Source organism: Panthera tigris, chromosome A1, assembly GCF_018350195.1.
Source record: "Panthera tigris isolate Pti1 chromosome A1, P.tigris_Pti1_mat1.1, whole genome shotgun sequence".
In the NCBI taxonomy this organism is placed as follows: domain Eukaryota; kingdom Metazoa; phylum Chordata; class Mammalia; order Carnivora; family Felidae; genus Panthera; species Panthera tigris.
The window spans coordinates 159,306,768-159,320,653 of record NC_056660.1 but is presented as its reverse complement, the minus strand read 5'-3'; the positions used below and the strand labels follow the sequence as shown (position 1 = coordinate 159,320,653).

At 33.3% G+C, this 13,886-nt stretch overlaps 1 protein-coding gene across 3 annotated transcripts in view; it reads left to right on the top strand.

Moving 5' to 3' along the window:
• The window catches only part of CHD1 (chromodomain helicase DNA binding protein 1), a 74,979-nt gene that overhangs the window by 46,051 nt on the left and 15,042 nt on the right, over positions 1-13,886 (top strand). For all 3 annotated transcript variants that reach the window (XM_042990756.1, XM_042990759.1, XM_042990748.1), the window contains 9 exons: positions 5,375-5,523; positions 5,915-6,011; positions 6,139-6,234; positions 8,238-8,414; positions 9,588-9,748; positions 11,046-11,087; positions 12,188-12,318; positions 13,022-13,160; positions 13,377-13,527. In XM_042990756.1, coding sequence (XP_042846690.1) covers positions 5,375-5,523; positions 5,915-6,011; positions 6,139-6,234; positions 8,238-8,414; positions 9,588-9,748; positions 11,046-11,087; positions 12,188-12,318; positions 13,022-13,160; positions 13,377-13,527 — 1,143 coding nt within the window. The remainder of the gene's footprint in view (positions 1-5,374; positions 5,524-5,914; positions 6,012-6,138; positions 6,235-8,237; positions 8,415-9,587; positions 9,749-11,045; positions 11,088-12,187; positions 12,319-13,021; positions 13,161-13,376; positions 13,528-13,886) is intronic.

Genomic DNA, 13,886 nt, shown 5'->3' with positions numbered 1-13,886 from the left:
ATTCTCATAAAGCTATTTCATTGGGAATATAGTACACTTCTTTCTGTAATTTTTTAATACTCTGGAACAATGTTGTGCACCCTTAAGTGAAATCTTGTATTTAGAGTAGTAGTTCTTAACATCATCGGACCCAGTGACCCCTCTTTACAACAACTCTTTTTAGCAGCCCCTCTTCCTTGAACTGGATACATGAATTTGGAAGGTAATTTTAATGCCCTAACACCAATTTAGGTTTAAAAAAAAAACAGAGTTTTTTTAAAATATATATGTCTATATATTTTTTACACTTTTATTAATTTATTATTTATTTATTTATTTTTAAAATTTACATCCAAGTTAGTTAGCTTATAGTGCAACAATGATTTCAGGAGCAGATTCCTTAATACCTTAATACCTTAATAACCTTTTAGCCTACGCCCGCCTCACACCCCTGCAGTAACCCTCTGTTTGTTCTCCGTATTTAAGAGTCTCTTATGTTTTGTACCCCTCCCTATTGTTATATATTTTTGCTTCCCTTCCCTTATGTTCATCTGTTTTGTATCTTAAAGTCCTCAGATGAAGTCACATATTTGTCTTTGACTAATTTCGCTTAGCATAATACCCTCTGGTTCCATCCATGTAGTTACAAATGGCAAGATTTCATTCTTTTTGATTGCCGAGTAACACTCCATTGTGTATATATACCACATCTTCTTTATCCATTCATCCATCAATGGACATTTGGGCTCTTGCCCTACTTTGGCTGTTGTTGATAGTGCTGCTATAAACATTGGGGTGCATGTGCCTCTTCAAAACAGCATACCTGTATCCCTTGGATAAATACCTAGTAGTACAATTGGTGGGTCATGGTAGTTCTATTTTTAATTTTTTGAGGAACCTCCATATTGTTGTCCAGAGTGGCTGCACCAGTTTACATTCCCACCAGCAGTGCAAAAGAGATCCTCTCTCTCTCTGCATCCTCGCCAGCATCTATTGTTGCCTGAGTTGTTAATGTTAGCCATTCTGACAGGTGTGAGATGGTATCTCATTGTGGTTTTGATTTGTATTTCCCTGATGATGAGTGATATTGAGCATTTTTTCATGTGTCGTTTGGCCATCTGGATGTCTTCTTTGAAGAAGTGTCTGTTCATGTCTTCTGCCCATTTCTTCATTGGATTATTTGTTTTTTGGGTGTTGAGTTTGATAAGTTCTTTATATAGATTTTGGATATCAACCCTTTATCTGGTATGTCGTTTGCAAATATCTTTTCCCTATTCCATTGGTTGCCTTTTAGTTTTGCTGATTGTTTCCTTTGCTGTGCAGAGGTTCTTACTTTGATGAGGTTCCAGTAGTTCATTTTTACTTTTGTTTCCCTTGCCTCTGGAGACGCGTTGAGTAAGAAGTTGCTGCGGCCAAGGTCAAAGAGGTTTTTGCCTGCTTTCTCCTCGAGGGTATTCATGACTCCCTGTCTTACATTTAGGTCTTTCATCCATTTTGAGTTTATTTTTGTGTGTGGTGTAGGAAAGTGGTCCAGGTTCATTTTTCTGCATTTCGCCTTCCAGTTTTCCCAGTGCCACTTGTGAAGAGACTATCTTTATTCCATTGGGTATTCTTTCCTGCTTTGTCAAAGGTTAGTTGGCCATGTTTGTAGATCCATTTCTGGGTTCTCTATTCTGTCCTTTGATTGGAGTGTCTGTTTTTGTTACAGTACTGTACTGTCTTGATGATAACAGCTTTGTAATACAGCTTGAAGTCCAGGATTGTGATGCCTCCTGCTTTGGTTTTCTTTTTCAAGATTGCTTTGGCTATTCAGGGTCTTTTCTGGTTGCATACAAATTTTAGGATTGTTTTCTACCTCTGTGAAGAATGCTGGTGTTATTTTGATAGGGGTTGCATTGAATATGTAGATTGCCTTGGGTAGTATTGACATTTTAACAATATTTGTTCTTCCTACCCAGGAGCATGGAATATTTTTCCAATTTTTTGTGTCTTCTTCAATTTCTTTCATAAGCTTTCTATAGTTTTCAGTATATAGATTTTTCACCTCTTTGGTTCGGTTCATTCCTAGGTATTTTATGGGTTTTGTTGGAATTGTAAATGGGTTTAATTCCTTGATTTCTCTTTCTGGTGTTTCATTATTGGTGTATGGGAATGCAGCTGATTTCTGTGCATTGATTTTTACATCCTTCAACTCTCCTGAATTCATGGATCAGTTCTAGCAGTTTTTTTGGTGGAATCCTTTGAGGTTTCCATATAGAGTGTCATGTCATCTGCCAAGAGTGAAAGTTTGACCTCCTCCTGGCCGATTTGGATGCCTTTTATTTCTTTGTGTTGTCTGATTGCTGAGGCTAAGACTTCCAATACTATGCTGAATAACAGTGGTGAGAGTGGACATCCCTGTCTTGTTCTTGACCTTAGGGGGAAAGCTCTCAGTTTTTCCCTCTGAGGATATTAGTGTTGGGTCTTTCATATATGCCTTTTATGATTTTGAGAAAGGATCCTTCTATCGCTACTCTCTTGAGGGTTTTTATCAAGAAAAATGTTGTATTTCGTCAAATGCTTTCTCTCCATCTGTTGAGAGGATCATGTGGTTCTTGTTCTTTCTTCTATTGATGTGATGAATCACATTGATTGTTTTGTGGATATTGAACCAGCCCTGCATCCCAGGTATAAATCCCACTTGATTGTGGTGAATAATTTTTTTAATGTACTGTTAGATCTAGTTGGCCAATTTCTTGTTGAGGATTTTTGCATCCATGTTCATCAGGGAAATTGGTCTATATTTCTCCTTCTTAGTGGGGTCTTTGTGTGGTTTTAGAATCAAGGTAATGCTGGCTTCATAGAAAGATCTTGGAAGTTTTCCTTCCATTTCTATTTTTTGGAACAGCTTCAAGAGAGTAGGTGTTAACTCTTCCTTAAATGTTTGGTAGAATTCCCCTGGGAAGCCGTCTGGCCCCGTACTCTTGTTTTTTGGGGGGAGTTTTTTGATTACTAATTGGATTTCTTTACTGGTTATGGATCTGTTCAAATTTTCTATTTCTTCCTGTTTCAGTTTTGGTAGTTTTTATGTTTCTAGGAATTTGTCCATTTCATCCAGATTGTCCATTTTATTGGCGTATAATTGCTCATAATACTCTTATTATTGTTTGTATTTCTGGTGTGTTGGTTGTGATCTCTCTTTCCATTCTTGATTTTATTTATTTGGGTCCTTTCCTTTTTCTTTGCGATCAAACTGGCTAGGGGTTTATCAATTTCGTTAATTCTTTCAAAGAACCAGCTTCTGGTTTCGTTGGATCTGTTCTAATGTGTCTTTTTGTTTGTTTGTTTGTTTTTTGGTTTCGGTAGCATTGATTTCTGCTCTAATCTTCATTATTTCCCGTCTTCTGCTGGTTTTGGGTTTTATTGGCTGTTCTTTTTCCAGCTCTTTAAGGTGTAAGATTAGGTTGTGTATCTGAGACCTTTCTTCCTTCTTTAGGAAGGCCTGGATTCTACATACTAATAATTTATCTGCACATTATAAGAGAGGGAAACTTGAAGTAGGAATAACATGCCAATGTAAATTACAGATTGTCATAGAGGAGATGGTGAGAAAATAAGGTAATCCCACAAGTGAGCTGGGCCTAATGTAGATGTGAATACTCAAAATAGACCTCTTTTATGAATGAGATGGGGAATAGTGATTAATTGCACTAAATAGCAGATACCTCCTATATCGAAATCCTCGACCATGGCTGAACTCACATTCTGTTTATACTTCTCAAACAACTACTTAAAGACTATTTAAAGGCCACCATATTTTCTAATAGGTGATAGAAAATAGAGGGTATTAGAAGAACCAGTTAGGCAAGATACTGTAGAAAGTTGTGTGGTAGACCTCTGGGAAGAATATCTGAATAAGATGGCAAAATAATGGTAACATGTTATTTCTAACCATTATGTTACAAAACTGTGTAAAAACAGATGTGATATAAATATGGATATGTTTTAAAATATGATTTAATACATTAATTATTGTACATTTGTTTAATACATTATTTAATAACATTTAATATAAATGAATATATAAATACATTTTTATGATTTTGAGATGTTTTTAATTATTTCATTATTGATGCACTATGGTAAGATTCCTGTGCTTTTGTACCTGCTTTTTTGTTTTTTTGTAAATTCCACTTAACATACATTGTATTATTAGTTCCAAGTGTATAATATAGTGTGATTCACCACTTCCATACAGCACCCAGTGCTGATCACAAGTGCACTGCTTAGTTCCCATCACCTATTTAACCCATCTTCCCACCCCTTTCCCCTCTGGTAACCATCACTTTATTCTCTGTAGTTAAGAGTCTGTTTGTTTCTCTCTTTTTTTCCTCAATGATCATTTGTTTTATTTTTTAAATTCCACATATGAGTGAAATCATATGCATGTACCCGCCCTTTTTTTTACTAGTATTTGGTTCTAAATCTGACACAGGTGTTTCATATTTCTTGTTAAATATTTCCATGCAAGAACTACAAAATGACTATAGATGAGCAATACAGGTGAGCTTTATTTGTGACACCAATACTATACACATTTGGAGATGATAACTTTGGTAGAGATCCAAATAAAACAGTATCTAGTTATCTGCTGATTCATGCAATAGTTGCACTGCTGAAAAAAACTATAATGTTCATTTAAACTCTTATTTACATTGAAATAGAGGGTGAATTGAGACTCAAGATAATTTTAAAAGTTTTGAAAAATCATTTGAAAGAAAAGACTCAGGATAGTTTTTCTTTGTGTCTGAATGTACAGTTTAGTGCAGAGGGTCTAGTGTCCCAGGTCACTGTGTTCTTAAGTACTCGTAAGCCCACCTAATCATTGCAAAAGCTACAATGTTCCTATAAATTTTCAAAATATCCCTTTGGGTGCTATTTGATATAGAACTGCTAACCTTGAGAAATAGGGCAAATTACTGCACATCAATTTTTGTGTATTTTGGAAGTCTTCGTTTTATGGCAGGATTTCATCATTAACCTGGGGTATGGTTCATAGAATTTTGAACTGTGTGGAATATGAAACATTAATTAGAATTAAGGAAACAGGTAGAAATTGTTATAAATTTACCACTTTTTTTCCTTCTCAGCTAAAAGATAAAAATTACTGTTATCCCTTTAAAAAAATAAAAAGCAAATAAAATCTGTTCAAAATGCAAGAAGTATACAACCATAAAATACTCTTTAAATTGAAGAAATTTAGCTTTTATATATATTGTTATATATTTTTTAATTTTTGACTAGTGAAAATTTCACATAGTATGAGCTTCACTTTATGTACAGTATTTGGGTATTTCGCATTAGCAAAACAAATCCTTTTTGCTACATTGTATTTTCATTGTGTGTATCTTTACAGGTGAATATTTATCGTCTAGTTACGAAGGGATCAGTTGAAGAGGATATTCTTGAAAGGGCCAAAAAGAAGATGGTTTTAGATCATCTTGTGATTCAGAGAATGGACACAACTGGGAAGACAGTACTACATACAGGTTCTGCCCCGTCAAGGTAGTTACCTTAATATATTTTTAAAAAGTCATTTTATAATCGTACTGTACTCATTTTCCTGAAATGTTACATGCTATAAGCAGATCTTTGAAGCACTATGTTTAGTATTGTGATTTTTTAATTTTTTAAAGCATTGGAGTAATTTCTAGTCAAAGGCACACGTTCATTACTGGTTTTTATCACTCAAATTTTGTTAAGTCTTGGGAGAAATTCCTTTAATTTCCAGGTTTCAAGTACTTTACTTTTAAAATAAGTAAACTAAAAATATTTCACCTAACTCTGTCATATAACTTCCATAGAGTTGACTGTGTCAATAATTAATAAAAGTGCAACAAATGTTAAATTGTTAACTGTTAGTAGTATTAAGCATTTTTGTTTTTCTTGGTTTTAGTTCTACTCCTTTCAATAAAGAAGAATTATCAGCCATCTTAAAGTTTGGTGCTGAGGAACTTTTTAAGGAACCTGAAGGAGAAGAACAAGAGCCCCAGGTTAAAAAAAAAAAAAAATATATATATATATATATATATATGACATTACTTTAAACTATAAGCATAAGGTGTATTTACTTTAAAATATATTAAAGTATACTTAATAAAGATTTCTTTCTAATTACAGGAAATGGATATAGATGAAATCTTGAAGAGGGCTGAAACTCATGAAAATGAACCAGGCCCTTTAACTGTAGGAGATGAATTGCTTTCCCAGTTCAAGGTAGATTTTCTTTCTTTTTTATTTTTCTTTGTAATTATTTCAGTTGATAGTGATTATTTTTTTGTCATTACGTGTTTTCTTAAAACCTCTTTAAGCACAATCAGCAAGTGCTTATTAACATTTTTGTTTTAAAATTTGGTATGGTGTATGAAAACTTTTCTCCCTTATACTGACAAAGCAGTAGCAGCTTGATGTGGAAAGGACCAAATTGTATATGAATAGATACATTTAGTGGAATGAGGAGGGCAGTTATTTCCTAATTAGCATGTAAAAAAATGCTTGGCAAATAGCAGGTCTTCAAATATTTGGGCAAATGAGGGAACGTGGTATCTCTAAATTTAGATTTCTGTGACCAAAGGCTTTTAGCTACTGGAGTAGTTCTGCAGTTTTTGACATTAGATTAAATTAAGCATTATCACAACTAAGAAGATCCAAATTAATCAGTCCAAGTAAGCAATGAGCTCCTGTTAGTACTTATAAATACTCCTGGTTTCATGAGAGCTAAAAAGGTTGCAAGCAGTCCTAAAGCGGCAGAAGTGAACCAACCTCACAGAGTAAGTTGTATGCCACTTTAGTATGAAGAAGCAGTTCCTCTATAGCCATTTTCAACAAATTGAAGTTTTTCAAATGGCGAGGGTTTTTTTTTTGTTTTTTTGTTTGTTTTAATTTCTTTTGTGTGTGTGTGTGTTTATTTTTGAGAGAGAGAGCAGCAAGCAGGGCAGGGTCAGAGAGAGAGAGAGAGAGAGAATCCGAAGCAGGCTCCAGGCTCTGAGCTGTCAGCACAGACCCTGATGTGGGGCTTGAACCCATGGACCATGAGATCATGACCTGAGCCAAAGTCAGACGCTTAACCAACTGAGCCACACAGGCGCCCCCACAAACTGGAGGTTTTAAGGAGCAGTCCAGTTTGTGTCATTTGTTCATTCACCAGTTATTTATTGAGCACCTGTAGTGTGGCATGCACCAGGGACATAGCAATGAATAAAAACTTTTTTAATTTTAGTGAATCACTCTGGCTGCAGTGTGGAGGATATACTATAATGGAACAAGAATTAAAAGCAAGGTGATAAGTTAGAAGACTATTCTTTAATCTTGAGAAATAAACTTTTCTGGAACCAGTACTCATTCTGGTGTGATGAACTCTACATTAAGTTATACTGTTTGGTTTTAATTTGACTAACTGGCAGTCTGAAAAAAATGTCACTGATAAGCTAACCAAAATACAGATTATTTTTACACCAGTGAGTTGATACTCATACTGCTGACTTTAGGATTTTCATCACACTTAAATAATAGACATGAGAAATGAACACTATTTGTGCAGTGTTATTCCTTACACAGGGTGAGCATAAGTTCTTTCATCTAGCTTCTGTAAGTTTTAATGTTCCACTATTGGCAGTTAGCTTTAATGAGTGAGTGCCTTCTGTGTACCAGTCTTCATAGTTCTTTAAATGTATTCTCTCATTTAATCTTCACAGAGTTAGTGAGCTCTTTTTATCCTTTTTTTTAAGAGATGAAGAAACTAGGAACCTAAGTAAGTTTATGGACTCAAAGCTCTTTGTGTTTTGTTAGCTCTTTGTACTATTTATTATGATCCTAAAAATAAGAATATTGTATTGTCTACAGCACTTTGTAATACATGCATTGGTGTGATATTTTCTGCCGAAGATGATTAGCATGTTACTATACATTATTTTGTTATTCTTTTAACTAATTTTGTTGAGCAGCAGGACAAAAGAGAATCATTCATGGAAGAGATTTCTTACAAGTCTTTTGGTTTGATCTACTTTGACCTAATAAAGAAATCATAATAAAGAACTAATAAAGAACTTAGTTTAGCAGGTAATTTTGGTTCAATCCATAGTCATATTCATTATCCTGAGGATATTTAAGTTTTATTGTCTGTTCTGGCATGTCACTTCCTCTTCTCTGAAATGTAAAATGTAATTTAAGGATGAGTTCTTCTTTAATGCTTACTGTTTCTTAAAATTCTGGAATTTAAGGTTGCCAACTTTTCAAATATGGATGAGGATGACATTGAGTTGGAACCAGAAAGAAATTCAAAGAATTGGGAGGAAATAATTCCTGAAGATCAACGAAGACGATTAGAAGAGGAAGAAAGACAAAAGGAACTTGAAGAAATTTATATGCTCCCAAGAATGAGAAACTGTGCAAAACAGGTGACATTTTAATCTAAAATATATGTCTGTTGATGTAAGAGTAGTCATATCTGGGCTGATCTGGTTTTGTTAATAAGGCATACTGGTCCATCCTTTTCTTCTTTTGTAAGTGTTTTCATCTGATTTGATAATTTTTGCCTTATAAAATGAGTTGGGGGGCGCCTGGGTGGCTCGTTGGTTGAGCGTCTGACTTCGGCTCAGGTCATGATCTCACAGTCTGTGGGTTCGAGCCCCGCGTCGGGCTCTGTGCTGACAGCTCAGAGCCTGGAGCCTGCTTCCGATTCTGTGTCTCCCTCTCTCTCTGGCCCTCCCCTGCTCATGTTCTGTCTCTCTCTGTCACAAAAATAAATAAAAACATTAAAAAAAAAATTTAAAAAAAAAAAAAAAAAATAAAATGAGTTGGAAGGTATTCTCTCCTCTTCTGGTTTTGAGAAGAGTTTGTATAGAATTGGTATTCTTCACTAAATGTTTGGCACTATTTGTCAGGGAAACCTGCCTACATCCCAGGCAGAAATGGAGCCAAATAACATGTGTTTGGTTTGAAAGTGCCCATATACAGTTTCTTATTAGTGATTATTTCTGCCAACCCCAAAACGATCTCCTTTTATGGTACATGGGAAGCATAGCATTATATTACATCTTGTCAAAGTATGAAAGGAGGGTAGAATGAGTGAGAACTGTATACCAAGCTTGACTTTGAATTAGCTTCAGCATATTAGGGGTTCAGAATATGCACTGTGACTGTGGAAAGACTCCAAAGACTTATTAGAAAGTATGTTTTGATGTTTCTGTTAAATAATGGATGTTATAAATAAATAGTTACTTTAATTTTCATTTGAAAAAATTAGCAGTGAGGTTCTGTAATTCTGTGTTTATGTTATTTGATTAATTGCTTGTTGATAATTTTTCTCATATTTTTACCGAAGGACAATCTTGTATTTTCCTGCTGATTTATGATAATGTTTTAAAAAAATATTAGGGCTGTTACTAACTCTTTGCCATTAACCTGCCATGTTTTTCTCTGTTTTATTTGCTTTTTAATATTATTTATAGGAAATTTTTGATATACAGACCACATTTGAATTTGTTCTGTTGATCTTTTGTAGTGTTTTCTTTGCTCTTACCATAGAAGCCGCCTTTAAGCTTCGGTAAATTTTTGTTTTCCAATTCCAGATTAGTTTTAATGGAAGTGAAGGGAGGCGCAGTAGAAGTAGGAGATATTCTGGATCTGATAGTGACTCGATCTCAGAAAGGAAAAGGCCAAAGAAACGTGGAAGACCACGGACTATCCCTCGGGAAACTATCAAAGGATTTAGTGATGCAGAAATTCGGCGGTAAGATGGCATAAGACTATTTTACTTCAACTTGATTTTTTTAGAAGGTGAAATAAAATATACAAATCCCATATTTTCAAAGATTAAAATGAAAGTTTTAGAGGAGGCAAATATATGATTGTGCAGGGATTAGATGGTTCTGGTTTTGGGTGTTCATTATAGCTATGAAAAATAAAGTTTGATTATCTAGTCTCTGCATGTTATTTATTGTTAGTCTATTTAGACTGCTACATTTTTTTGCTTTTACTAATCTGGTTCAGAATAGTGGCCCTATTGAATAATGTATATTTTAGTACATTCGATTTGTTTATTAAAATTTCTCACTGCATTTATGATTCCCAGCGTTACTATTTTTATGTGAGAATACTTTAGTTCCATATTTTTCTAGTTTTTTTTAACACTGAGATTTGTCTTTTGAAAGTAACAATGTTAAAAGTATTTCTGATATGTCCAGGTAGGAATTGAGGTAAGATAGTCATGTAGGATAAATTGTAGTTCTCTTTCAAAATATGCGTTTCTTTATACACGTTTATTTAAGGGGAACGGGATAACAGCCAACTTTTGTTTATGTCAATTTTTGCTTATGAAATTTGTGAAAAGGTTGCTCATTGCTGTATTTTGGGAGTTTGTTGTTTCTTTCAAGTCATTGTAACTCTTTTCTTTTAAACCATAGACCTGACTGATAAAGTTCTTCCTCCTTCTTTCTACCAGAAAACTAAATATATTGTTAGATTTTATTAAGAGTACTTTTATGACCACCTGATTTGCTGGACTTTCTGTCTTTAGTTGAAGAACATTTCAGCTTCTACTTTTCCTGGATATTTTCCCTCATCCATCAACCACTTGGGTAGCTTTGTTCTTAAGTAAAATTTTTATTTTCCATTGTTGGTATAATACCATACATCTGAGTTAAAGGTATTATTCAGAAAACAGTACTTGGAATTTGAGGAGGAGTAGTATGATTGATAATTTGGGAGACACTTCCTGTGGTAGCCTTGAACTTGTCTTGTGAAAATAATAAAGTAATTTCTAAAATAAAATTTAGCTTCTATTGTTTTATTTATATTGGTTTCTGAACATCATCCTGGGTGTAAAAATATGTCTTGTCTTACTTGGTATATCTTAATGTTTTAACATTTTTGTCTTTAGCATAGTTTATTCATTTGTGTTGGTAGTAAACAGTACCTTGAATTAATTTTTGAACTAACAAGTATTTTCTTATTTCTGTATATTTACAAATCTATTTTTTAATGGATAGTGAAGCCCACATTTAAACCAAACAATTATTTTCTGTTAGGTTTATCAAGAGTTACAAGAAGTTTGGTGGCCCTCTGGAAAGGTAAACATGTTTGTCATTCTCATAGAATTACATGTGGGTTACATGCCGTCAGCTTTATTTACTTATGCTAATACTCACTTTAGCTACTTTGTTAAATTTGCTTTAAAAGTCATTTACAAAGTCTGTAGAAAGCAAATTTCAAGTAGACTTTTAAAAAGATTTTTATATTCTCAATTCCTTCTAGTCTCTAAAATTTTATCTACAAATGAAGTTTTCTTTAAAATACATAGATCTATAAAATACTCAACATTTTTTTTAATACTCATTGTTTTCATAATTGTACTTTGCATATGCTTTTATCCCTTTTTTTCCATCACAAACATGAAAAGCAGATTTATCCTTCCAGGTGAGCTGCTAATTTCAGTCTTTTGACTTAAAGACCAGTTCTGTTGCCCTACTAGGGAAATTTTCTTAAGTTTCCCTAATTAGAGTTCCTTCTTATACCAGCTATTAAAATTCAGATTATCAGGACAGGTTTTTTTTGTTTTTTTTTTAAGTTAATGGTTAATCTCAGTAATTGTTGGTGATTTGAATATTCTTTGACCTTTGGTTGTGGCTAACCCACTGTCTGAATATACAGTGGCAAAGACTCAAATTGGCTTAGTTCTATTTTTTCTCTCTTAACCTCCATTTTAAAAGTATTTGTTTTGTTTTGAATATTTAGAGTACTATACTGTATTTATCGAAAAAAATCCAGATAACTGGACTGCCCAGTTCAAGCTTGTGTTGTTTAAAGTTCATCTGTATTACAGTGCTTAACTGCTTTTGAATTTAATATTTGATTGGTTATTAAAAGCTTTTACAGAATTATTACATAATCTTCAATTTGAAGCATACCATTCTGTAATGAATTGGTTAACTGTATTATTCTTGAATATATAAATGAATTGTTTCCCTGCCAAATATTTTAACATTTAAAAAAATTTTTTTTTTTTATTGTATTTTTTTTTTAATGTATCTTGTGCCAGTTATCTGAACCAGAATTTGTAGGGCATGGAAAGTGACTTGTAGAGCTTGAGATAAAGTGAAACTTAGTCTCCCTTAAATGGTGCCACTTTATTCTGCATGTTTACCTGAGAATTACATTATTTCATTAACAGATTAGATGCAATTGCTCGGGATGCTGAATTAGTTGATAAGTCAGAGACCGACCTCAGACGACTAGGAGAATTGGTACATAACGGTTGCATTAAAGCTCTAAAGGATAATTCTTCAGGAACAGAACGAACAGGTAATATTAAAGTGAGAATGATTTAAAGGGAGGTAAATAGAAGTTTCAAATTATGCTTTTATTGAGTTTGGTATGTATTATATCTTAGCTACCTATTCATCACTCTTGAAAGATGCTTTAAAAAACAAAGCAGGACCATTCCTGGGTAATAGGAAATGGGTAATAGAATTGTATTACTGAAACCAATAGAGTTTGTCTTTCTGTCTGGTATATTCTAGCTGGTAGGTAGCATTAGGTGTTACTGTATTTTTTGTATATAAATGGCTAGGAAAAGATAGTGTACATGTATAATATTGTTTTGGGGCATAATTACTTTATTATGCTTATTTTGTAATTTACCTAAATGAAAATATTTAGATAAGATTTAGTAATAAAATGTACTGGAAAAAATCATGCTAGAACTCTATTTAGAAGGTGACAGCATTAATAGATTGAAGTATCTTGTGCAATTGATAAAACAATTAAGAAATGCTTTCTGTGAAATGCTTTCTGTGAATTCACATCTGCTATAATGTAAGTACTAGTATGTACTGAAAAATCTTGTAGTGAATTTAGAGTTTGCCAACAAGTGCCCCCTCCCAATAATATAAACAGGTAAAATGAATTGATTAGCTAAATAAGTAATGCTTATTAATATACATCATAGTGTATCTTGCTTAGAATTGTATATTTCATACTTTTTTATGTCTTAAAAAAAATTAAGGTGGTAGACTTGGAAAAGTGAAGGGTCCAACATTCCGAATATCAGGAGTACAGGTGAATGCCAAGCTCGTCATCTCCCATGAAGAAGAATTGATACCATTGCATAAATCCATTCCTTCAGATCCAGAAGAAAGAAAACAGTGAGTTACTTACTATACCCATTATAAAATATTTATTGTTAATAATTCAGCTGTGTATGGATGTTCAAAATGTTTTTTTATGTCACTGGCTAGCTTGAATGAAATGTTTTTAAAGATAAAGCATAGTATTTTGAAGTTCTAATAATTTAAATATGTTTTTCAAAATTTTAATATGGCAGTTATAAACTTGACAGTGGTTATTAACTTTGTTATTAGGTATACTATCCCATGCCATACAAAGGCAGCTCATTTTGATATAGACTGGGGCAAAGAAGATGATTCCAATTTGTTAATTGGTATCTACGAATATGGATATGGAAGCTGGGAAATGATTAAAATGGATCCTGACCTCAGTCTAACACACAAGGTACTTAAATATTTGTTTCTGTTGACCATTGATGTTAGATTTTTGCTTTTAAATTATGTTAGAAATTAATTAGACTGATGGGAAACCAAGGCCCTAACGAGCTGTATGACCTTGGCTTCTTGGTTTTCATGAAGGGGTTGAATTTAAATGATGTGAGATTTTGCTTTACCTCTAAAATTATATACTTGTTACTAAGGCATAGGTATATTTTTCTTCATAGCATTAAGTTTAAACCTCTAATTCCATCATTATCTTATTTTTAGCAAAAAAATGATTCTGAAATATTTTATAATTTTTTGCTAAAATCAAACAATATTTAGGGATTTTGGTGATTTGATACTACCCTAGTAGCTAAAATC